Source organism: Hemibagrus wyckioides, linkage group LG11, assembly GCF_019097595.1.
Source record: "Hemibagrus wyckioides isolate EC202008001 linkage group LG11, SWU_Hwy_1.0, whole genome shotgun sequence".
In the NCBI taxonomy this organism is placed as follows: Eukaryota; Metazoa; Chordata; class Actinopteri; order Siluriformes; family Bagridae; genus Hemibagrus; species Hemibagrus wyckioides.
Genome location: NC_080720.1, coordinates 16,267,141 through 16,294,725, shown reverse-complemented (window position 1 = coordinate 16,294,725; position 27,585 = coordinate 16,267,141). Strand labels below are relative to the sequence as shown.

The 27,585-nt window shown below is 38.2% G+C and overlaps 2 protein-coding genes across 2 annotated transcripts in view; one reads left to right on the top strand and one right to left on the bottom strand.

The window, feature by feature from the left end:
• The window catches only part of cfap100 (cilia and flagella associated protein 100), a 50,985-nt gene that overhangs the window by 11,026 nt on the left and 12,374 nt on the right, over positions 1–27,585 (bottom strand). The gene's annotated exons all lie outside the window — the stretch shown is intronic.
• LOC131361474 (Krueppel-like factor 15) lies at positions 1,740–11,516 on the top strand. Its single transcript, XM_058402559.1, has 3 exons — positions 1,740–1,897; positions 3,328–4,833; positions 9,864–11,516. The coding sequence occupies exons 2-3, from the start codon at positions 3,509–3,511 to the stop codon at positions 10,030–10,032; spliced, it is 1,494 nt and encodes a 497-aa protein (XP_058258542.1). The 5' UTR covers positions 1,740–1,897; positions 3,328–3,508; the 3' UTR covers positions 10,033–11,516.

Below are 27,585 nucleotides of genomic sequence, written 5' to 3'. Positions count from 1 at the left end.
CACAATCCAGAGTACAGCAGCGTGATTGGTTTATTAGAAGGTTACAGCAGGTCACAGAAAACTGTACTGTAGCTGCAATGCACAAAACAGCTCCTTTTTGTGTGTGTGCATTTCATTCTGGGCTGTTTGTGTCCATTATAAGTGTATTATCAGCATTACAAATTCTGAAATTCCCTCAGATTCTAAACAAGCAAGTGTTGCATCCAGACACAGAGTACAACAATAACGTTCTTCCCTCGCTAAGCTACTATGCACAGTAGTGTATATTTTTGTATGGTGTGGAGGAAGCAAAGGTCTAAATTAAAACACCCTCCTGGATAATTATGTGGATATGCTTAATTAACAGCTTTACCCAGAATAACTTTGAGATGGGATGCCTTTATATCACTGAGAATGGCAAAACAAGCAATTTGTGCACATGCATTGTTATAGCCTTATTGAAAAGGTTGACCTGTGTTTACCTCCCCACATGCTCTGACCATTCTTCTTTCACCTGGGTGGCAGGTTACTACTGCACAGTGTCTGCCTCTCTCTGCCATTTTGACAACAGTACTGTCTGTGCCAAGTGTAATCCTGCTACTTATCATATATTTATTATTTAATCACTGCTTTATTCTCTAAATTATCAGCTCTAGGGAAAGTTGTCCAAAGTTCCTGTCTAGGAGATCAGGATAATTATATCTGATGTCGGTCATTTTCTTATTCACTACTAAATACAGTATCATGTATATGAAATAAGTGCTGTTGCAGTGCTGTGCTGCAACGAGACAAGCTGGTGACCCTGTGGTGACAGCAGAGAGACAGAGAGACAGGTGGAGGTCAAAGACCACATATTGTCTCAGAGCAAGCATGTGCAGCTTTTGCCCTTCTACACTGATAATACTTTTGTGAAATGAAATTGGAGACATCAGGTCTCGGGAGACATTTCTTACTTAAAATTACTTTCTGTCTCCAGGAACTCTATTTTCCAAATTGACCTTTACCTGTTTCTCTGGCTAATTTACACACATGAGAGTAAACAAAAGAATTTTCAATACAAATAAGAAAGAAGGCTGTTGACCTTCACAACATTTATAATCATACTTAAATAAGCCATATTCTTTGTTTTATTCAAAACTGTTGAACATTTTCCATCGGTTTTCCATGCAGTCCTTGAATAAAAATGATTGTAAACTGGGGTCTAAGTCTGAATGGACAAACCTAATGAACAGAAATGAGTTTAAAATATTCTGCATGTAAGATTTTCTGCAAGTGGTCCAACCCTTTAAGGCATTACAGAGAAAGATTCTTTGCTGTTACATTCTTTTTATTTTATACATCTTATATTAATAGTGGAGGTACTTTTGATCATTTTTGAGAAAGGCGCACCACACACTGTCATGAAGGTTGCCCATTTGTTCCTTTTCATGTGCCCGTGTTAATGTACTGTAACTGTATGTTGCATATATGTAGCACCGGGGCTTTTGCACACCTTTCTGCCCCGCTGTCAGTAGCTTTTCCTACGGCATCGTTTAGATAAAGACGGGAAGGAAGAGATGGAAATTGCATTTTCCGCTTCTCCAGCGTCCACGCGCTGACATCCAAAACACAAGCAGCTCTCGCGCGGTGACGAAGCCCACCGAGCTCCTCCTTGCGTCGCTCCCAACCAACCAGCACGCGCGCACGAGACGAGCCCTCGCGCCCTGCCTCTCATTCTCGCCCCTGTAGCGCGCTCTACGGTCACGTGTCCCAGACATAGTACAACTACAGTGCCGCGTATCTGGCCAGTAGTGTGTAGCAACACCGCGCGGAGGGCTTCAAGGGCAAGTGCACCGATTCAACCATTCTTATACATAGGAGTAGAGGAAAAGAACAAAAAATATCGTTGGATTTATTAACGACTGCTGGGAATAAACGGGTAAGAGGCTACCGAATACTTACTTTTGTTTCTTTGTATAATACATATGTGTGCGTGTGTGGTTGTGTGTGTGTGTGTGTGTGTGTGTGTGATTTCTGCTTCGAATGCTGCAGCACGCGTGCGCTGGCTCGGACGAAAACATGTTTACGTTGAAGAGCTCGAGGCGTGGGGGACGGTTTCGTCTCGTGGAACTAACAGTTCACATTTCTTTATAATTAGATTATCGATTTATGTTCAGCGCAGTTTCTTTAAGTAGATCTTAATTTAAATGACATACATTTCCACAACAAATTACATACATTTCCAAGTGTGAACAATCGATATTTGCACGTGCATTTCTATATAAACCTTTACACGGGCGCATGTTTTAAAACGACAAATCTGTTGAATTCAATACTTAAAGCGTTCTAATATGCACGAATGTAGGACGGTTGTTTCCAGACCATGCGGTCCTGTGCAGGCTGGTGAGTGGAAATACGCGCACTTGGATTAGGATGATTTTCAACTGCAGACTGTTATTGGGTGGAACTAGGAAGAGGGCATATGAGCTGGTGATTAGTGTGTGTAATCTGCTACCTCTCGCATGGCTGCTGATTGAAGTTAATTTGTTGCATATAAGGTGAGTGCAGCCCACGCGGATGACTGAAGCTCTATTAAAAGTGCTGCGCTCTCGCTCCTCAAACGTGTTGACAGTTTGTTGAGGTTACTGTCGGTCACACAGCTAGGCAGAGGCAAAACAAACTAAGGGGCGCATGTGTACCACAAATGTGTACTTTTAATCAAATCAACAATTCTAGCCTGTTTTCATCTATCCCAAATTCTAATCTTAGAAAAACATTAACTAAGAAATTGCTTGAACAATAAAACATAATAGGGGATTTGTTGTGGCAAATAGCCACATATCACTGTAATTTATAACATCATACAAATCATAGCAATTCTATTGCTTTTATGCAACAATTTGCCAATCAAAGTAGACATCAGAATTCAGATATTACACAATTTAGATCGTTTATCACAATTTCTTCTAGCACAAAGGCTTGTTGCTATGCAACGAAGTGACAACGTTATTATTTGAGTGTGTAAACTAGCCTGGGACATGTAATAGGTCTTTGGTGTAAACTTTATGTAGGTTCTCTGATAGTAACGGAATGAAATTCTCAAACCATTGAGCTTGTTTGCCATCTAGCGGCAGGAATAATAACTAAGTGAGTAACTGAAAATGTATTGTTTACTTAAGTAAAACATGGCAGACTTGCACATATCTGAGTGGCAATTACACGAGATTGTCATTGAAAGTTGAATGGATTTATGGATTTATTTATTTTTTTTAACATTATTTAAACACTAACTCAAAACTGCATGTAGTAAAAAATGAAACATTATCAAAGTAATATTGACATCTGATCCTTTCTTCTCTCTTGGTGTAGGTGCACCCTGGAGCTTTAGGTGTATGAGTGAATCACAATATTTCTTTCTTGCTGTGAGCAAAAACAACATTCTCAGTTTACATGGACTCCATCAGTTCCCCCTAGCCTGAGGAATAGGAATTTACTTTTCGTCAAAAACAGGAGTTGTTTATAAATTTGAATAAAAGGGAAGATCTAGGGAATGGTGGATCATTTCTTGTCAACTGAAGAGAACTTCCTTTCCTACAGTGGTATAGACCCTGCCTCGCCTGTGGTGTACCACCTATCGGATATGGTATCAGACTCGGTGAGCTATAAGGTGATGCCTTCACCGTTCTCAGAAGACGACCTCAGTGATGCGTCGAGCCTGCGTTCTTGCTCTTCCCCAGATTCCCAAGTCCTTAGCTCAAGCTATGGAAGTACATCAAGCACTGAGAGCCAGGATAGCATCCTCAACTTCCTACTATCCCATACTTCCCTTGGTGGTGGAGGTGGCAGCAGTGCTGAGGTTAGCACTGTAACCTCAACTCCTTTGGCAGGCATCCTTTGGAACTCACAAAGGGACAGCATGAAGGAAGAGAACTTTGATTTACCGATCTGGTCCCCGTCAAACATGGAAGAGGCACCTGCTGAACCTTTCCAGCCCACTCTAGAGGAAATTGAAGAGTTTCTAGAAGAAAACATGAACGGTTTGGTGTCTCTCAAGCATGAGGGGACCTCACATCTAGGAGTGGAGCTGGAGCTGGACCTAGGATTGGGGACAGGAGTGGTGGTCATGGAAGAGACCTCATCTAGGGTGCCAGAGACGAGCACCATTGGATCTCAGCATCATTCAAATCAAACTTTGTCAATGGCTAAGCTTCCATCAAACTTCAGAGTTGATCATGAGACCAAAAGCACAGATAGTATTCCAAGTAATCAAGACCCAACCATGCAGGCAGAAGATGCAATAAAGAAGGAGACCCAAAGTAGACCTGTCTCCACTGAGAACAGCAGTACCTCCACTGCCAGCAGTGGTAACAATGGGATGCCTGTTATTCTTCAAATCCAACCAATTTCGGTCAAACAGGAAAATCAGGGCCCCAGTGAGGCTGCAAGTCCTCCTTCAACAACTCAGCCCCCCACCCCAGGCACAGACATCAAAATTGCCCAACTTCTGCTGAACATCCAAGGACAGACCTTTGCACTAGTTCCTCAGTTTGTACCCTCTGCCCCCAATTCATCTACATCATCTGCCAGGCCCAGTAGCACCTCTAAATTTGTGCGGATAGCACCTGTACCCATTGCAGCAAAACCCGTGGGTAGTGGAGGGGATGGTCTTGGTTTGGGTGGATTCCAAGGTGGTCTCCTAGTCGGAGGAACACAGAAATTCCAGAAGAATCCAGTGGCAGATCTCATCAAAATGCACAAGTGCAACTTTCCAGGCTGTGCCAAGATGTACACCAAGAGTAGCCATCTTAAAGCTCACCTGAGGAGACATACTGGAGAGAAGCCATTTGCCTGTAACTGGCCTGGCTGTGTATGGAAGTGAGTGTGTTTATTTTCACAGTTTGGTCCCTTAAGGCCAGAAGTGGGGTAAAGAAATGGGTTGCTGCTTGAGATTTATTGCAGTTCTGAAATGGAGGCAGATGCTATTGTAATTACTGTCATAATAGTTAGTAGTTAAGTGTTAGTTGACAAACACAGGCACTGAATTAGATCTACTTCAATAATCATCTGCTTTCCTTGTTGATGCAAATGCAACAGAAACAAATATACAGACATTTGTATTAAATCTAGATCTATGAGGTGGGAGGGTATGACTAGATTGATGGAAAGATATGTATAAAGATAGACAAATGTAGTGTGAAGTGCAAAAGTGAAATATGATATGACACTGACAGGTACTTCCTCACAGAGTGTAAAATGAAACAGGACACACAGCATGTGGTTCCAAGTCACATGTGATTTTGAGTCTTGCCAAAAACGAACAGCTATGCCTCGTGTGTAATAGATCTATTGTCTTTGTTGTTGTCCATGTGTTCAGGGTCAGGGTGTGTTGTTGAAACAGTAATATAGACAAGCTAGAGTGGAGTTACACCCAATCCCATGCAAGAGGACTACAGTAGTGAGAATGCTTTGTGAGCCCTAAAAGAAAAACACAGCCCAATTTATCAAACAACATGCACACAATATTTTATAATAATATCTTAATCAAAAATGTTATTAAAAATCAGTCAGTGACATATCCCTGTAGGGATAGCAGTTCACTTGGAATTTATCTGCTATTTTCTTCAAAATTACAGTTGTAGTTAAAAAGGTCTAAACAGATTTCAGAGAACCATGGGAAAAAACGTTATAGGTCATAAACTGAAGACCATATTTAGACAGGTATTTTTGAGAAAGTCTAAGAAATCCTATGAAGATCAGTGCAAGAATCCTCAAAGAATCCTCAAACCTATAGCAGAATCTGATGCAGTCATCGCCTAATGCCTTTCTTATGGGTTCAGTGAGTTTCTTCTTGCCACTGTTGCCTTTGGCTTGCTCATTAGTGATTATATATAAATTCTAAACTTTAAACATTCTAATTTTTTAACTATATTATTTTATATTTGTAAACTTTTTTTTTTATTTTTCTCTAAAACTGCTTTGAGATAGTGTCCATTGTTAAAAGCACTACACAAATAAAGTTGAATTTGACCAGTACCATAAAGAAAGAGAATAAATGGTATAACTATCTTCAGGAATAATACCACTGCCAGTCTTAGGTTTGCTAAATACTGCTCATTGTACACAAACTTTGAAGAAAGCAAAACATGTTGTACCAGAAATAAAACCCCCATCCCTCTATACAGCATGATAGCCAGAGGCTTGTTTTCTTAGCGATGCATTCCAACCTGTGTTAGAAAGTTCTACAGGTTTCTGTAGTAGACAACACCTTCATCTGTCTAATCTCTGATTACTAACCACATCTGTTTGCCAATCTTAGTACACTGAAATTACATTGTGCAATCTGAAACAGACCATAATATGTAAAAAATGCATGAACTGAAATATTTTTGGATAGAGGAACTGGCAAAGTGTTTGGTTTCAGTTAGTGGCTAAATATAAATGTTCAATTTTCAGATAAGTTTTTCTCTCGATTTGTTTGATAGAAATCTAGCACTGTAGAAGGAGTGCATTGTTGTTCAATGTGGATCTCTGATTATTTTGACTTAGAAACAGGGACAAGCTCAGACACAATTTGGGGAGTGTGGCAGAAACTGTCCCAAGGCTCTTCCTCTTTCAATACAACAAGAGGAAAGTGAGTCTTTTAGAATGCTCAACCTGAGTGCTGGAACAATAGGAACTCAACAGCATTATCTCTCTCTGTCTCTGTCTCTCTCTCTCTCTCTCTCTCTCTCTCTCTCTCTCTTTCACTCCCTTCTTATGCTACAGTAGCAACCTGGCAGCAAGCCTGGTCTGACAAGAACCAACCATGAGAACTCAAACACAATTTCAACATACACCCACACACATGCCAGGCCTGTTTTTCTGTTAATAGGTATCACATCACTTATTGTCAATATTTTATGAACTTGCATAATTAGATCTAGTTAACTAACAAACTTCACAGCTGGTAGTTGTTAGGGGAATGAATCATCTCTCTCTCTCAGTCTCTCTCTCTCTCTGTGTAATACAGTGAGACTGTGAGAGGGAGCCTTTGAGAGAGGGGACTGTTTCAGGTCAAATGCTGTGCTGAATAGTTACCATGACTGTGAGAGTGGAACGCCTCCTGATCCTTTACACACCACACACACACACATACATACACACACACACACACACAAACACAAACACACAGCTACATATGTCTCTCACAGTCATAGAAAGTATGATCTCTCCTCATGCTCACTGTGTCTGTATTAAGAGATCTCAGTGAGTGAGAAAGACAAGTTTCTTTTCTGCACTACACTCTCCTGCAGTGCACTGCTTCTCACAAGGCCCACACACACACACACACACACACACACACACACACCACAAACAGAAAGAGGGTAGAACAGAGAGAGAACAGAGAAAAAAAGGGTTCATCATGCATTCCCAGTATGGTTAAAGGTTTAAGCTTTTTAAGTCCTATGCAGAATATGAATAGAGAACCTTTAAGGGTTGACATGGGGGTGGGGGTTATTGAAGAACCAGATGGTGATTGGAGGATCTCAGATTAAGGTTTCACTGGGAGACATGTGTTGATGTAATTTTTATGTAACATTTGTATTGCTGGAAGTTATGTACCAAAGTTCTGACAAAGGCTGTGTGTATGTGTGTGTGTGTGTGTGTGCATGCCCCTGGTGTATTAGCATATGCTTTGGCAATTAGCATATGGTTTACACTGAGGCATCTTTTATTGGAGTTACCAAGCTCTGGGGAGGATGTCGCAAACCTGAAAAAAGAAACACGTGAACACACATGACTGTGTTCTTTCTAGGAATTGCTTCTACTCTGTAATGAAGCTCTCTTTCACTCTCTCACACACACACACACACACACACATTTCTATAACAGCAAGTGAGAGGGCCTCTTGGCATCCACAGGAGTTCTAAAACAGGACATTCCTCTTTGCTTTCGAAGAAAGAATTTTTTAGAAGGCCACACTATAAAATCAGAGCTCTCCGAAGAGCTTTAACAGTTTACTGCCAGTAGACGCGGGTAGCTCTTTCAAGACTACGACTAACTTTGAGACTTCCATTATCAGAATCTTATTCTGCATACTATGCACAGAAATTTGTTTTTGGGATTGAAGTTCCCGTAACAAGTTGCAGTCTCAGGATCAAGGTTCATATGTGGTTTATGATTTTAGCTTTTAAAAAGGGATTTTAGGACAGGACATTGTTCTATTGTTTCTCTTTCATGGTGACCCCTCAGAGTTTCAAACTGGAGAACTCTTTAGTGTACACTGTGTGTAACACATAACACAACTTTCTTCTGAGAGCTGCCTTCATACTAGCCACAGCTGAGGCTTGGCCCAAAATCCCATAGTATGATGGACTTTTGTGGGTTTTGGGGTTTTTGCAGGAATATCAAGAAAATTCTTTCAATGAAGCTATTGCAGAGTTGTGGTCAATTCAGGTTCAAGTTGAATAATTTCACTCTTACATCCAAGTCCAAAGTCTCTAAATGGCTTTTGCAAGTCACGTTCTGAACAGGGTCCAAGGAAAAGTGGTGTCATCACCATATCAATCTACATTTTTTTTCAGACCAACTTACACTATGTGGCAAATAGTTTGTGGACACCTGACCATCATGCCATTATGTGCTTGTTGAACATCCCATTCCAGATGTGGTCTGCCTTTGCTGTAATTATAACCTTCACTCTTCTGTGAAGGCTTTCCACTACATTTTGGATCATGGCTGTGGGGGTCTGTCCACAAGAGCATTAGTGAATTCAGGCACTGATATCAGGCAAGGAGGTCTGGTGCATAACCTGTGTTCTAAGTCATTTCAAAGGTGTTTGGTAAGGTTGAGGTATGGCTCTGTGCAGAACACTTGATTTCTTCCACTCCATTTTTGGCAAACCATGTCTTCATGGAGCTTACATTGTGCTCAGGGGCATTGTCATGCTGAAACAGGTTTGGGCTGCTTAGTTACTGTGAATAGAAATTGTAATACTAAAGCATACAAAGACATTCTACACAGTTGTGTGCTTCCAACTTTGTGGCAACAGTTTGGGGGAAGAACCACATGTGTGTGATGGTCAGATGTCCACCAACCTTTGGCCATATATTGTATATGACCATACATACAGACCATAGTTGCTTAGTTTGAGTAATATATTTCATATTAGAAAAAAGTCAAGCTCATATCCCGGCCAAATCTCAAGTCATTACAAGTCACTTGACAAGGCTTACTTAAGTCTTTGTCTTGGAGGCAAAAATGAGAGGAATGTTGGGGGCAGGATGAAGGAAGGAAATACATAAAATATGTATAAATGATTATCTGTAATAATCTGGATAATTAAGGCATGCCTTTCTGGATGGTTAAGACATGTTTTTGTAGTATAAGTGATAGTAGTGATCTTGCATAGGAATCCTCTTCTTTGTTTTACGAAGAATCATTACTTATCCTATTACAACAGTCAGACTTGCACTTAGTTCATGTTTGTGTTCGCTATGGTACTTTGCCTTAGTTCTCTATTGTGATTACACAAGAGCAAAGCAACCCAGCCCTGCAATAAACTTTAAAGTATATTGTCTTGTCACACACCTTGAGGCTATAGCACTTTATCAGCCTGTTTGGATCTGAGATCTAACAGAGCTGATGAACAGAGATCATGCACACTTGCTGAATATGTATGCAGATGATTAATTATTAGGCCTATAAGAATACTTCTAATGCAATCTGTGTATCTGTGTCTAATATGTATGCTGTAATCATAGCAAAATCTTGACACTGACTTTATTTACTGTGCAGAGGATTGGCAAATGGGAGGCAGATGTTCTTTTGGGGATGATCTGAGAACAATTAGGCTTAAATAAATCATATCAGTGGTTTGCCACTGCCTTGCCTGCATGACTGAACTCTGTGTGTGTGTGTCCCAGGTTTTCCCGCTCAGATGAGCTGTCCCGTCACCGGCGGTCCCACTCTGGGGTGAAGCCATACCAGTGTCCTGTCTGTGAGAAGAAGTTTGCCCGCAGCGATCACCTGTCAAAGCACATCAAAGTCCACCGCTTTCCCAGGAACAGCCGGACAGTCCGTACTGCTGCCTGATCCCACCCCAGTTGCACTCACTGAACCACAACGCATTTGATATGTGTGAATAAGTGAGAAGAAACCAGTGGACTCATAAGAAGTATCATGTCTGAGCTTTGCTGCTTTGCCAATCATATTTATAGTGTTTTAAATTAAATCTCAGTGGCAGAGCATAGGCAAACTGTATTGTCATCTTTGGTGCTACATTCTGTATGGATTACTAAGAAGAGCAGACCGGCATTAATACAGACTGTGCTAATGGGGATCAGTCAATGTGAATAAGCTACGGGGACAAGTTCAGAAACCACATCATTTTTATGTGAGTGCGGAATGACAATAGAAATGCAACGAAGAAGCACAGTGTCAATTGTACATGTTTAATATGTACACCTTCAATCAGTGTTGAATATCTCATTTTTGCTTTTAAGGCAAGCTGGTTTTGTAAAAGGTGTTTGTATTTTTATTACTGTCGCCTTGTAATGGCTCTGCTGTGTTTTTTGGCCTTAGTCAACCACAAAGCTCTTATCTCAGGTCTGACTTGGGTGCTGGGGACACTGGAAACCCAGTCTCAGCATGTCAAAACAACTAATGAGGTTCAAGGGAATGTGACAGGATCCAACAACTTAGAGTAATAAATGAGAGTGTTAATCATTTTTACTCTTATTTAGCACTAAGCAGCAATGACACTAAATGAGACTGACTTTTGGAGTATTTGGAACCAAGTGTCTTCTCTTTCCGTTTCATTCTTTTATTTCCTGTGACACAGAATATGCCTCCAAACTCCAAAGTGTTACTGGATTGCCTACAGATCATTGCGATACTAATGCTGGTGCTATAACCGTCTACTTCAATCCCCCCTTCTCCCTTTAGAGAACCATGGGCACGAACAAAACACTGTAGCTGTTACTTTTAGTGAACCGAAAGCGGTCAAAATAAAATGGTTTTGTTACAGTTCGAAGCTTACTTACTGTAACTTTTCAACGGTTATACATCTGTATGTTTGGGTTTGTTCGTGTTTGTTAAGAAGGAAGGGTAATAGTGTGGACTTTCCGAGGTGCTTGTGGCTGAAGTAGGCCAAACACAGTGGTGTTGGTGCCATGTTTTATTTAGTGTTTATTATTACTTTTGGGCACTTCTGGAAGTGGGAAGACTTACTTCCTTATCTGTTTTTATGTGTGTTCTCTTTCTGATCAAAGGGCCCACTGTACATATATAATGGCATTCCTTTCATTCATAGAATGAATTTTATGAATACTTGTTAACACACAGGTCTTTTTAGCCACATCCTATGAATGTATGTAAATAAAACCTGTATGATTTTAAGGGTGGGGAAGCTGAGATGCAAATGAAACAAAGGGAAATCGTTGTTTGTGGTTAAGATTTTTAGTGTAATCCTATAAGTGTACATAAGTGTTTCCATACATATAAGTATATAAATATATATATATATATTTTTCCCCCTTGTACACTGAATTCATTTACAAATAAAACAATTAAATGTAGATATGTGTTTTGTGGTTGTGTCTACATTGTAAAATATAAAAGAATACATTTTAAAAAAAATGTCTAGAGTCTGTGTCCAAGTAGATTTACCTAGATTTACCTTTCCTCAAAATAACTAAAAACTGTGGAGACTATTCGGTAAAATGTGTGATATATATATATATATATATATATATATATATATATATATATATATATATATATATATATATATATATATATTTAACTCTTTCTAAAATTCTAACTCTTTCTAAATCTTCAGGGTCTTGATAATTACTTGACTGTCTGTTGAGTCTGAGGTAAAAAAAAAAAAAGCAGTGTAGTGATAAGGCATCATCATAAAGACAGTGCTGACATCTTCTTTTAGAAAATGAGAGTCATTCCAATATGCCATTTTTTAAAACCAAAAGATTCATTTATAGTTTTAACCATTGTTCATTGTTGTCAGGTTAATAAGAATAATGAGCTGCTAGTCTAACATCATTCATAGGCATTAAAAAGACACATGGAATGTGACCATACAAAGCGCTATTGGAATTAAACAAGAACTGTACACTCACATGAGCAAAAACATTAATTGTTGCTAAACATTCACAGATGATGAGAGGTTTCACATGATAGCCACCAGCTACATTATGAACATGAACAACTCACTCTGCCCACATTAAAATCCTGGAGAATTTTGTAACTGTTAGAGGAAAAATGACTATACATCAGAGTGTACATAACATTTCAGAGAATTTGTTGCCTTGTGTTTGCTTCCCCCCCCATATCAAATGCAGTACTTCCAATGTGTGTAAAAATGCTTAGTCATTGACCATAAGGAGAGAGTCAAAGTCATATGTGAACTAGGAAAGGCTTGTTTACAGCTTATCATGAACACATGGCATGATTACAGAGAACTGTTTCATGTTTTGTGGATGCTAGTATAGGGGCTGTGTGTATAGGGGAAGGAAAGATACGCATTTGCTTTGCATGCATGCAGCTGAGCTGCTTTGCTAAGGAAAAAAAAGGAAAAAAAAGAAGAAGGAAAAAGTAGTTAGCCATGATGGTTTACCATTGAGGCTGGTATGAGGCTGTAGGCACAACAAATCTTCCATTCAGCAGAGGGAACAATTCTGGGTATTTGTATGTACATTATGATTTCTTTGAATGTGTACAGTTTCAGTTTGAGGTATAGGATAATGGAAATAAATATATATATTATAGTACCTTTGATACAGAAAAAAGTAATAAATAAACATAATAAAATGCAAACTAATTTAAAAGTAAAATAACTTTAGCTTCTAAATTTCCCTTAGAAATTTCATCAGTAGCCAGTAATAAACTAAAATTTTAGGAAATTAAAAGAACAATTCACAAAATGTCATATAAGAGTGAAGTGTAGCAACTAAAGTACATTACCGGCTACGTCTGGCAATAAATTACAGTGTGCACTCAGTCTATTAGATCATATTAGAGATAGGAAATGGTTGGCTAATTCCCTCCTGAGTTCCCTGTGTCTCATAGGTCTCTAGATTCCCTACCATTGTTACTGAAATGTTAATGTTATATATTAACATATACAATATATCTTATTGTTGTTGAATTTAATAAGGTCCACTCTTCTGGGAAGTCTTTTCATTAAACTGTGGAGCAGTTCATCTCAAAGATGTTCACTGGGGTTGACTCGAGTTCTTCCGCTTCACCCTTGGCAAATCATGTCCTTATGGAGCTTGCTTTGTGCACAGGGGCACTGTCATGCTGGAGCAGGCAATTGTAATGCTACAGTATTTAAAGACATCTTATACAATTGGGTAATCCCAACTTTGTGACAACAGTCTGGAGAAGAAACACAAATAAGTGTGAAGGTCAGAGGTCTACAAATTTTTGGCCATATAGCATACATGAATAGCCCTGGTTGAGTAATGAAGGTAATATTGGAAAAAAAAAATTAAGCTCATGTCTCAGCCAAATCTCAAGTCATTTCAAGTCACTTGACAAGGCTTATTTAAGTCTTTGTCTAAGAGGCAAAAATGAGAGGAATGTTGGGGGCAGGATGGAAGAAAGAAATACACAAATATGTATAAATGATTAACTGTAATAGTCTGGAAGGTTAAGGCATGCCTTCTGGTTTTATAATAGTGTTCTATTACAAATACACTGTTATAGATGTAGTATACAGATGGTTTTGGGGAATTGTTTCAGGCTGCATGGCCATACATTATCCATGGAAATATATCTGGGGTTTCCTAATCTAGAACACCGCAATATGATTTACAGTGCCAAGACTTAAACACTGAACTATGCAATATTTACCCCAAAGTGCTGATCTTTGGCTATTTCATTTTTTGACGTGCCAGATGGACTGTTATGATATAAACATGCAACTTGTACAACTTTCATCAAAACCATCCTGGGGCCATCGTTAGAAATCTATTTAGGTTTATTAAAACAAGATGGCTGAAATTGCATAAGGCTGTCCAGAGTGGCCAGCTACCTCCCTTTAAGACTTGAAATAATTTACTATAGAGACTATTTCAGCATCTACAACCTCACAGGATTAGTATCACAGTCATTTGCGCATGTTTTAAATTTTGCCCATGTTTCTCTGATTCAGCTTTGTGGAAAACTGGGCATATGCAAGATGTTTGTGTATGCGTGGGTGCACATACATGTGCATGTTTGTGTGTGTGTGTGTGTGTGTGTGTGTCAGGCTTTATGTCTTGCATTCAGATGTTGGAAATTTAGTTTTGCTCAGCTATGAGTGGTCCTGCAGGATAATCGGATGATCGGTTAGACCTGGACAGGTGTGCTTGTGTGTATTTTTGTTCTGAATTTATCTCTCTGAATCATTGTGTTGGAGCATTTGCATCATTTGCATATTGCTGCACAGGTGCATAAGTGTGAAAAAAGAATAGGTCAATATAAATAGATTCAGAGATAAACTCTTGTCACTTATCTCTAGGATACATGTGTAATAAATAATTTTTTTTTTTTGCTGTACTTTATTTAGAAGTGCACAGGGCCAACATGAAATAATATCAGATTAAAACATTAACCCTAAGATAATATCTGCAGTACTGGACATTGTAAATAACTTTCATTGTACCTGTCTCCAGCTCCCCAATCTCCACTTTTGAATCTCTTCATTGTTTTATTTTCACAAATAATTATAAAGTTGTCTCTTGACCAGTTGTTTAATCATGTCATTCCATAGCAGCAGTGCAGTTGCTGAATGTACAGACAATATTGAATGTCTAATCTTTAGCTGACCTTTGAATTTATTCCTTATTAAGTAATCCTGTTTAGTTTTCCATTAAAGTGCAGGTTAAGCAAATATGGCTATATGGTGCGTTGTAAAACAAATCTTGGATTAGAGTCCACTGTAATTATTTGCAGAAGTCTCTTAGTTAAATACACTCAAAAGCACTGCATCACAGAGACACAAGTGTAAATATTTCTGCTAGACAAAAACCTAAAAAGAAGATTTCTGTTATAACATATAACAGGGAAAATGTTTAAATCACTATCATCTTAGGCTCAACATATTCATTTATATTACTGAAGGCATCTGGCTGAGCACTATCATCACCATCATTTGGCTGGACAGATGTACAGATGGAGTTTCTATGACAGATGTCTTATGTCAGACAGGGTCTTCCCAAAATGAATTTTCAGCAAAATGTTATAATATCCTTCCCAGTCACTGCCAAGAAATCTTATTTTGAAAGGTTGTTGTGCAGTGACGTTCTCCAGTTAAAGATGACAGAAAAGCTGGAAAAGATGTGACTCTAGGACTGTGCTGAAGGCAAGACAGTACTGAGCAAAAAAGCAGCTGAATTCAGCACTCTGTTGAGTAACTGGAAAGTGTTGCTCAAGTGAGAGCTGTTACTTAATAAATCTTAGTCTGTTTTCTGTATGTCTGTGTTACTTTGACAGTATTATGTTAAGAATTACTTTGTGGTCAGTATATTTGTGTGTGTGTGTGTGTGTGTGAGTGTGTGTGTGAGTGTGTGTGTGTGTGTGTTGGGGGTTGGATGGTAGGAGAAGGGTTTTCTGTGCATATAACATTGCGTGAGACAAATTCTCACTTGAGCCTGCAATCATTTAAATGCAGAAGAGCAAGTTAAAGCACGTATGCAGAAAATGTACAGAAAGAATTGCATGTGTTTCTGATAGGCAGCCCTGAGACTCAAAATAAAGCATGTCTTCTTTGGCTTATGTTTTTTATTATGCACTGAAGAACTAGCAAAAGCCAAAACACTAAACAGGGATTTAAAAGAACTCCATATGTGAATGAATATGCATTCTGGGCTCAGTATGTTGCCTTTAAGTGGTTTTTAAAACATACCCAGTAAAGATAGTCAAGCAGAGTTATAACGGGGGGGGGGGGGCATTAAAGCAGCCAATACATCTCAGCTGTAAAGATAATGTGCAGTCATCTGTAGACTAGTGACAGGTCTGACAATGAAGCTTTATGGAACTAGTGTGTGATGCATAATAAAAATGATTGATTCATGGGAATGGTTGGTTTAAAAAAAATCTGAAAATCAGGTTTAGGAACCAGTTGTTTCAAATGATTTGCATTAAGTATATCTTTCAGGACATTAGTAACTTCTGAAAATGATTTTTATGTGCTCCTCAAGGATTGTTTTTTCTTTTTGATGGTTGAAATATATTAAACTATGTCCTTCAGGAAGAATTTTTCATTCTGAGTTTTACAACCATGGTGCAGTCTTCAACTCTTTGCCAATGAAAAACATCCTGCTTTTTCTCAATGAACCACATGCTACTGACCCAGTTCTTATCACTGACAGCTAAGTGTCTGTAAATGTTTGTGGTTGAAAGCAGCAGCCAGTGCTGGCCATGAACTCCAGGTTCAGTCTGTTTGTATAGGCACTAACATGCATCAAATGACTAGGACACAGCAAAACAATTACACTAGCCATAAGCACACACTGTAACTCACTATAGCAATAGTTTACTTTACTCACTTTAATTTCAGAAGGTTATGCTGAAAGTGAACTTGCTCTGAACCATTTTGGTGCTCAAGTGCTCATTACTCCACTTTTTAAGGCACAGCCCTTAGGTCATAACTAAACGATCTCATAACTCACGCTCTTTAAATGATCTTTTCTGGCAAGTTCTTTTAATCTAAAATACCGATGGGTACCTTGGGTACTGTTTGTAAATTTCACATAAGAAGAAAGAATCACAGAAGCTTCGTTTTCTCTTCGTTAGGGTTTTAACAGGCAGTAGAACAGAATTTTTATTCCTTCTAAATAACGCAATATGTACTGTATTAAACAATTATTATTGTTTGTACTGATAACAATGCTGGATGAAAAGAACAGCGTTCTAATGCTTCATTATATGTAACTTCTTAATCTTCTGCCCTTTGGTTTATGGAAATGTTAAAGCCAAGAACTCATACTCTAAACATATCCTTTATATAATAATTCACATAAATAGAGGTCATATTTGGCTCAAAATACCTGTCTGGGAACATTGCCAGTGTGATGTCAGAGTGGACATTTGCTTTAAAACAGACTTTGGTCAGGAAGGCAACAGGTTGCTTATTAGCTAGTTACTATTCGCTTCACTATTCTTATATAAAGATTATATGTGTACATCATGTGAACTAAAAGTGTTGCTTAACAGTTTTAACAAAGACAAGAGCTCTGTAGCAGTGTTCATATTTCATGTTTAATTCAGTTCAGCTTCAGTTACATTCTGTGTAGCATATTTAACATTTCAACAAAGCACTTTTACTGAAATCTTGATTACAACCAGAATGAGCAAGCTAAAAGTAACAGGGGCAAAAAATAAATCAATAAGTAAAGTAATAGCACATGTGAATAGGAATCTTAATATGAACATGTTAAGCCAAATCATGTTTATATGGCCCCAAGATGGAGAAGCAGGATGAACAGAAGCAGAAGGAGAGTATCACTTAGGGTGAGAGAAAACACTACAGGAAAAGCATCAATGGGAGTGCACTTTTAAAATGGTGTATATGGTGATCACAGTGCAGACAGAGACTGTGGCAGGTCTAGAGCTGACAATAAGCATCCTGTCACTGAACCGTCAACAAACCAGAGTGATCATGTGAGAGAATGTGGGCGACAGCACCAACATGATGACAGTTACCATAACTGTCCGTGTCCATGCACATTCCATAATACACCTTTATCTGAGGAGCTTAAAAGAATGCCTCAGTAACTAAGTTGTCTTTCAGCCTAAATATTGAGACTGTGCCTGAAACTTGAATAGTAGCAGGAAGGCTATTCCATACCTGGGATGCTTAGATGGAAAAAGTTCAACTGCCTACTGCTGTACTCTTCATTATTCTAGACACTGATTATGAAACTGGAGCTTCTGATCTCTGGAAGATCACAGTAAACAAAGAATATCCTTTATTTATATTAGTTACTTTATTTATATTATACTTCCTGGTTTTAGTTAAGTTTCACAGACATATAAAGTTCATTTTTCTTATTTTAAACATTATTATTGATTATCAGATCAAGGTCAAGTAATTCCTTTAGTGCCACAATTGCTTTGGATAAAATGAACTTCATACATTCTGTCCGTACTCTGATCCATGACAAAGTGTAAATATATTCCTCTAGGCTACCGTCATATGTGGGAGCATGTGGTGTGTGTTTGTATGTATTCTTGCATTCCTGTAACTCTTTCCATTATAACTGTTGATGAGGCTTAAGGGTGTTTGCCTCAAATCCTGTCTGGCTCAAAACACATTTGCAGCATAGTGGTGGAAAATATTTGTGTGGAAAATGAACCACCAACAAGCTTGTGGCTCACAGGAGTGAATTGTCATGCTCATTTTACCACATGCAACCATATGTCTTGCTTTTAAAGCTATTAATGCATTCATTTAGATATCAACATTACAGTTTGGATTAAGGTGTGGATTTAATGAAATCGAATGGCCTGCATTTGGTTGGCCATGTGATTTACAGCAGAAATATACTTGCCAATCTTGAGACCTCAGAATCAGGGAGATTGTCCAAGCCCATGCAATAGAGGGTTACAGGCATTTATTCTATTTTTTTTTAATATACATTCCTGCATTCTATGTGCATTTTATTGCACTTGTTTATGCTAAAAAGCATTTAAAATACAAAGGCCCTGTTTCAGTGGGCATTGCAAAAAACATAAAAATACACAAAAAATAAAAACAATAACAAAAAATTGAAAAAGAGCCATCCTAGTGGCATGATATCAAATGAAATTTGGCCTTTTATTTACTGATTTCTTGAATTTTCTGAATTCAGTGATTAAGCTACGCGATTAACGGCCTGGACCCTGGGATCTGAAGTCAACTTTTTCCTGTGTCTTCATGTGCCAGAAACTGTGTGATATTTTTCCCCAATACACATACAGGACTGAGAGGGTAATATGGTACAAACCAACAAACCTCCTTTTCCAGAGCACTATGACCTATTTTCCTGCTAACCCTGTTAATGCTTGTGGGCAAACAGGCAGACAGTACACTCTATCAGTATCTAAGAGAGAGAGAGAGAATAAGAGAGAAAGCCTGTGTGTGTGTGTGTGTGTGTGTGTGTACAGGCTTGTGGACATGCATGAGTTCGCATGCATGAGTTCGCATACATGTGTATAAATGTGTATAACTTCTGTTATTGTGTGTGTGCAGAGAAGAGGACAAGGAATTCCTGAGCAGTGTCCTCTTTACTAGACAATAACCCTGTTCCTCTATTCTCCCCCTTTTATGTCCTTCATTCTCTATTAAACACACAGACCTATTCATCTCTGTTGTATCACTGGAGCTGTAATCAAGAAGGTAATAAATACTTGACTGGCATATTTCCATGATTACTTTTTCTTCAACATTTATTCCATTATTATTATTAGTAGTAGTAGCAGCAGTAGTAGTAGTATTAGTAACATTTCTGTCTTGGAAAGTATTTTCTTTGTATTTTTCTATGTCAGGCACTGACACTGACACTGAGACAGATGCAAGTGCAGGTTTGGAAGTTTAATAAAAAGGCAATAATCCAAAGCAATAAGCAAACTCAATATCATAAGAAAGGCACAGATGAGCAGCAAAAAATGTGAACTAGGACAGGCAAGAGAAAAGGAGTCAACTAAAAATTGAGTCAAAACCATACAGACAATGAAAACTCCAAAGGCGTGGTAAAGATTGGTAAGATACACAGAGCGTATACATTGCAGTATGTTTGAGAATGAAAGTCTCATGACTGTGAACAAGGCAGTGTGTGTGTGTGTGTGTGAGTGTGTGTGTGTGTGAGTGAGAGTGTGTGTGACGAGGAATGTAGCCTATGGTGGCCATGTCTGTAGGCTGCAGTGGTAGCTGGGAAAATGAGTTCGGGTTTAGTGATTACCTAACATAGTACCACTGAGAATATCAGATTTGGGGGGAATATAGTCCCAAAATGTGCAGATGAACAAGAGCGCAATGAACTATTCTAATGCTAATTAACTAACAAGCCAGCAGGTAGCAAGATGAGCAGGTTGCAAGTGAACCAGATATTGTTGGACAATCGTTAATATCATATTCAGTAACCACAACACAAGTAACCACAAACATTTGTCTTTTTAAATGGCCTTGGAGACATACTTTATTGTGTACTATTAGATGCTGCAATAATTTTCAATCCAACCATTTTGTCAGCGTCCTGCAAACCTCTCTGTCATTAACAAAAACAAAAATCAAACGACCTCCAACTGAATTCTCTCCATTTTTGCCCAAAAACACATTAAACTTACCCACAATGACTGGAAGTGAATGACAGTCAGTTGTGTTTAATAACAACTGTAGAAGTGAGGAGAGAACAAAACTCTAATTTATCCTTACCGCCTATTTTGGAAATGAAACAAGGCCCCACAGGAACCTGGCCAAAGTACAGGACAAAATCCCTATTGTTCCATCAATACAGTTTATATTTGGGCCTTCCTGACACAAATGAACACTATAATAGCTAACTCCATGCAAGGGATTTTGGTTTGTAATTCATCCTTGATTATATCATGAGGCTTTTCTATTAAAAAAAAAACACACACACACACATTTTCAGTAGCAAAAGAAGGACAAACAAAAGAACGACAACACGTATGTGGTACAGATGTGTGCATTTCTACATGTAAGAAAGCATGTGTGTACCTCCTTAAGTGAAATGAACATGAATCTACAGTATAGCTTGAACAGACATGGTTATTTGATATGAGATCACAGTAAACATATCCTAGAAGAGGACTAGTGGCCTGTTAGACAGGCAGTGATGTATAGTGCAACACATACACACTCTGTACACCACTACATAAGAGAGGATCTGTTTTTCTCTGCTAAAGATCTGTGCTAAAGATCTGTTAAAAGGAAAATAGTTCCCACTAAAGACATATTCCATTCCCTTCTGTAGAGGAGCCCTGAGGCTCCTCTGCAAAAGGAACCCTCCTCTGCAAAATACAAGCAGGCACACATCTGGGACAATTTTACCTGGTCAGTATTTCACAGAGGTAAACCGCACTACAGCTGTGATGGGGATTAGTCTTAGGGCAAGATAGTGGTGTGTAACACATTGGACCCAGGAGAAGGTTTATGAGCCCTTTGCAGGAGGGCTTTATTGACAGAAACCAGTCCAAAATCCAAAACCATAAAGGTAAGGGTTAAAAGACACTCTGGCCTCAAACAGCAGGACCAGAGGATAATCCAAATGGTCTAGACTCATTCAAGGCTTGCAGGAATAAACAGGGATAAACAGGGCACAGGACAGGCAAGAGCTTATACATGTGAAATGGTGAAGTGAACAGGAAAGAGACCAGGGGTCAGATGTTGCACCTAAGCTGGTGTTACAGGGTGTATGGTAAAAGATTTGTATTTAAAAGCTAAACCTCATTTCAGCTTATATCATGAAACACTGCCAACACACTCTGTTTAATTTACTTTGTGATTGTCTATGACAGTGATCTTAACCTTTCCGAGCACCTGGTCACATTGGAAGTCAAAATTTGAACTGTGATCTTTCTAACTAGCCAAAATCCTACTATGAGTAATGCCATTTTACTTCACAGTAAAGCAGTTAATCTACCAATACAGGATTCGATCATTACTGTCACACAGTAATACCATTTTAATATCCATAAGCAACAATAGGTATAGAAACATGTTAATACCGTTAATACAACATGCACAGTTGATATGATATGGGCCTGGGCCACAGTGTTAATAATCTTCCATCTATTTAGATGGTTGTGCCTGAACTCTCAGTCAGTGCCTTGTAATTTGGAGCATAGGTTGAGACTGTCAGTGTTATGCAGTCATTCAGGCACCTATCACATGTGCATGGATTCAATAATTTTCATTTGTAAAAAAGTATTTACAAATACTTGATCAGATCAGAAATATCTTGAGTTAACAACTCCAATCTTCTCATTACTGCTGCTGGACTAAATTGCACATTGTTAATTGCTGTTTTTTATGTCTTCTTCTTTGTTTTTAAAGTCTGTGAATAATGCGTCAGCTATGTGACAGTCATGAGTTCTTTTAAAAACACACTGTCTGTAATAAGGCTTCTTGCGCTTTGGCCAGAAGAACTGATAAGACAGAATGAAGCCCCCATAGCAGCTTTAGCTTTTTTTTTTTTTTTTTTTTTTTGAAAAGTAATTGCTTTCAAGACCCATTTTAATTCTTTTCTCTTGTATTTCGCTTTTGGGATGTAATGAATCCTCAGATATTATATAATATAAGAGGTGTGATAGTTCTCCCAATTACCCCTTATGCTAAGGCCTGTTTTTTCTTTCACCACAGTAAAAGCAAATTCATTTCCTGATTTTGGATGAAAATGATATATTTTCACCTTCTTCTGTTGCACGGTCGTAGATATATGGAGTTGTCCTTGGATAGGTACGTAGGTTAACAGCATGTTGATGTTATGCAGCTGGAAACAGTTATCTGCAAAGGTAACCTAATGTCATAACTATCAGAATTGCCCCAAATTTATATTTTTCTTGGACTATTCTCTGCCAAAGTATGGATATTTTACCATTACTTGATTCTTTATGCATATTAGAATGTGTTGTGATCATTGACAGTACGTGAATGGTTTTGACCTGCTAAAAATGCCCCAACATTCAACTGGAAGGTGATGAATATTTTGTTTTTTTAATATTAAATTCAGCCTAATCAGATGTCTACCAGATATGTGCTGTAACAACAATTTTGCCAAATGTTTTTGTATTAAGAAATGAACAAAGAAGCTGTTTGTTTGAAACTCACATATACCGGCACTTAATAAAATATATAACTATATAACGCAAATTCAAAACTAATTGGTAACAAACAATTGTTACACTCTAAACATCAATGTATTATGATGTTGCAAACGTGTGTAATAAAGGGAAATTTTGGACCTTGATAACTATGTTTATCATGATGACCCTCAGCTGTTAGAAACCATCCAGTGTTAGTGGCCAGTTATCTCCTACCAGTTGGCCCTTGTCAGCAGGAATCATTGTCAACTGAGCATGATGCGTCAAAGTCAAAGGCCAGTGGGAGATAGTTCTCTGATTGTCTGTTTAGTATATAATGAATCAATGAAAAGCAAGCAATCACTCCTGAGAGAAAACACTCACAACATATTACCTTTTCAACTTTGCTCCTCTGTGCAATAATTCCAAATTATTCCATAATCTCATTGGCTATAGCTATCTATCCATCTACACACTATTTTTTTTTAACAACAAAAATGCCAGAGCAGAGCATTTATTAGAAGAGGTGATTTGATTACATAACTGCTGTAACCTCGGTAGTGTATTCATTCACTCTAATTTTATAAATGTGCTACTCTAACTCAGGTTATTTTCAGTGCTAATGCTTACAAAAAAGAGACTGCAAATGCACACAGACTCATGATACAGGATACAGACTCCTGCCCTCTACTGGTATGGCAAGTTATCAAACTGGTACAGAATGTATGTGAATGTTTCTAATCAGGTGTAGTCTGTACTGTGCAACTTCTCACAGAAGACACAAGAGGCAGCTTTCTGTCAGCCTTGATTGTATTAGTCATTCTACATCAGTATGGTTTGTTGCAGTCCTACAGCTTTATGCTATACATGTGGCACCTTCCTGTTTCCATGTGTCCATCGGTAGAGGCACAACCACAAATTCTTTCTACTACAAAAAAATGTAGTCCCATAATTCTGGATTTAAAGCTGAATTTACAAATCTCTCCATTTATGTAATTCTAAGCCATAGTAACTGCAAATACAATATACAGTATAGACCTTTATGTTGGAATGACACTAAACTTTTCCCTTAAGGAGAAAGCAAGATAGAGAGAGAGAGAGAGAGAGAGAGAGAGAGTGAGAGAGAGAGAGAGAGAGAGAGAGAGAGAGATTAAGTTCCTACTGAAAACTGCTAGAAGATTCTGCCCGTCCAGGTGGACATATTTCTGTAAATGTTCCACAGTGTCAGTTTTACACCCTTAAACCCAAAACAATCTTTAAACTGTCCTGGAATAAATGACACCCAAGTGCACAGTCAAGGACTGTTAACTGTGCCAAAAGCCTTCATTTAATTTAATGCTAATTGACAGTGACATTGGGGATCCAGTTACCTGAAGTTGTTTGTATAAACAAACTACTACTACTACTACTATTACTACTACTATTACTACTATGACTACACACACACACACACACACACACACAGTGCAGTTTTGAAGGATTTTACACTGAACAAAAACAAAAGATGTGTAGATCTGAGACGGTAGGAGCTGAAGGAATAATAATAATAAGGAAGCACTGACAAAAAAAGTAAGGAAAAAATAGAAGATGGCTTTACATGATCTCACTTCCACTCCCACGGGTAAACAGAGAGTCAAGAACTCCAATGACAACCAAGCACATAGAAAGATTAAAGCGCACAGAGACAGAATAGGGAGATTAGTGGTGTAGTGTGGCATTCTCTGATGCTTGTTCACTTCTGGCTTAAAGCAATGTGAATAAGTGAGGTGTTAGTGGTGAAATGTGAGGCGAAGGGTAAAGAAAGAGCTGACAGTACATTCCGGGTGAAAGGTAAAATTGTGGTCTATGTTGATGTTTTTGTATGGAAACCATTTGCTGTATTGTAGTTGCTGATTCAGAATTACGCTTTATAAAAGGATGGGAGGCAATAATGAAAAATAATGGACTTTTAATGAAAAAAGATCATGCGTGACTACACATACAGAATGTTTGCTCATAAATTCAGGCGGATTAGTGTCAAACCAAAGCTTTTTTTTTTTTGGTGATTGGGAGTGGAAACACATCCACTCACCATTTTACCTCATCTATTGGAGCGTTTGTGGCTGACTGAATTGTTTTCTCTGACACTTTCGCTCAAATTGGGAGATGAGGTTGAGGTGTAGCTGAAGTGCTCTGTCCTCAGAATACTGATGAGGCTTCCCATGGGGATGCAAGTCCTTACAAATGCAGAGTAAACTGTGACATGGTGGTGACTTGATCCTATAGATTGTACATTTCTCTATCTCTTCTCAGTCATATGCATTATGATATACATGAGGTCTGCTTCCTGCTCCATTATCCATTTTCAGGTTGTCTTAGTGATGGTGTGATTAATCTGTACTGCCTTACAGATGTAAGACTTTAAACTCCTAGTGTGTATGGACGTTATTTTCTTTTATAACTGCCTTCTTATTCTATTTCTGTTTTTATTCTACATTTTATGACATGAGTTGAAAAGCACCTTGTATTGTGTATGCTGTGTATATGACAACTAAAATTTGAATTAGAATTTTCGTACCTTCCCTGTTAGTTACACTGGAGAGCCCGAATAATTCATAACATCGATTCATTCAGCATCGTCTGTAGGCACTTTATCCTATTCAGAGTCAGGGAAGATCCCAAGTTTATCTCAGGAACACAGATTGCAGGTATATACCCAGACAGGACACACATCAATATCAGGACACCACACACAGATTTCACTTATATTATTCAGTACTTGGTGACATTTAGAGTAGCCAGCATGTTTTGGTCCATGTGAAACCATGGCTTCACAACTTCCTGTGCCAATTGGCCAGTTCACATTACTGAATAATATTCTTCACAATGAATAAATGAATAATAAACTAGAAATAAAGTAGAACCGAGAAATACACTGGTAGCCCAAGCTGGTCTGAGTTTCACTGTGTATGATGTGTAATAAAGAATTTTCCTGTTCTCTTAAGTGTGCAGCAAGGTATTTATTTATTTGTTTGTTTGTTTATTCATTTCCTTAAATCCACAACCAACACAGGTCAGGTATTAATTTTATTTTTTTATTATTTTATTTTTTAAATTAGTATTCCTCAGCCCTGCAGTTAATTCTGTGTGCATGTAGTGCATGGTGCATGGTGTGCTTTTGACTCACCATGTAATGCCACCCCTAAATGTGTGTTATGTTTCGTGTGTACCGTAATTGTGTATAATTTGAGGCATTCTTTGTAATTACTTCTTTCAATACTCAGCATTCCATACAACTGACTTAACACAGACCAGCCACTGCATTTTACAGGGAACCGAACAGTGGGAATTACTGAACACAAAAATTTAGGACATCCAGCTTTTCAAAATATTTTTGAATATGAATGTTATAGATCTGTTTTCAAAAAAAAAACATGTATAAATTGCAAGTATAAATATGTGAGACATAAACCAAAAAAGGTTTGGTTGTTCTTGTGTTATGCTTGACACTTCTCATGTGTTTGGATCACTGGTTGAACACCTTAACCTTGAACTTTCACTTTGTTTCCTTCCAGACCAGGTGAGAGAAAAGTATGTTTTATTGTGCTCAAGTTTTATATCAGGTCACTCTGTAGAGTTGTTATAGCCTTTCCTTTTTTTCTAACATCCTAGTGTTTTGTACTGTTGGTTGTATAGGAAGAGCAGCCAACATTCATCTGTGCCACTTTTATCTGTTCACTATTTCACTGTGGTCAAGCACCACAAATAAAGCTCAACAGCCCAAATGTGTCGTATAATTCAACAATTATGATTTGTTTTAGAAAAGGATCTAGGATTTGAATATTATTTCACACTGGTGTGGTATCCATCTGTAGTGCAATGCAGCTGAATCCAAGAGTTTAACACATTCCACCTAAAAGCTCAACACATGAGAAGAAAAATATCACACCTATTAACTTTCTCAGACAGGTAACCTCCTGATAGTGAGAAACAGAACAATAGACAGAGACAGTGAAAACTGTGGCTTTTGCCAACATGGTTATATGACAGTTGGTATTAGATCATGGCAGTAGATGAAAAGAGGCATGACAAGCAAAGCGAGAGACAAAAGTGGGAAGGGTTGGATGAAGAGGCGTGAGTGATGACTGATGGGAATACATATGTGGTGGCGTGACTGAGCATGCAGCTGCTGCTCCTCTCACATGGCAAGAGGGAAGTGAGCAGAATTAGAGCTCACAGTGACTTTACACGATATGGAAACATGCTGACTGCTACTGAAGATCAAGATACTATGCTAAGTGCATAGTGAGGGGAACAAGTACACTATCCAGTTCTATCTAAGGGTGATTGTGCTAAATTCAAGCAAATAATAGGAATTTCACACTCAAAACATGATGAATTACTTAAAACATACATTTAGCTGATTTTCACATTTGTAGCCATTTCTTCTTCTTTTTTTTTACACAAAAATCTCAATAATGAGACATCTAACACTGCATTTTGTGCAGTACTACTCAACTGGTTTACTAGCTTTAGGTGTATGTTTGAATCTGATGATTAAAAGCATGTCATCATCATCATCATCATCATCATCAACTAAAATCATCACAGCCATAAGATTAAGATGTAATGCTCTGGCATTTGTTCACACTCAAGCGTACCAAGAACATTACTGGAGCTTTTATTAGGTCTGGTTCTGGCAAACTGCCTGGCAACTTTTCTGTCGTTTCAAGTCCAGCTCAGGTTCAGCCAGAACAACTATGAAAAAAAAACTGCTTGTGTGAGAAGAGTTTAGTTTTATCCTTTAAATGGTATTTTTTACAAGTTTAACAGGGATAATGCACTTAGCTACAAAGA

Coding starts and splice junctions, on each gene's coding strand:
- LOC131361474 (XM_058402559.1), top strand. CDS start 3,509: ATGGTGGATCATTTCTTGTCAACTGAAGAGAACTTCCTTTCCTACAGT. Junction 4,834..9,863: donor TGGCCTGGCTGTGTATGGAA/GTGAGTGTGTTT, acceptor TGTGTGTCCCAG/GTTTTCCCGCTCAGATGAGC.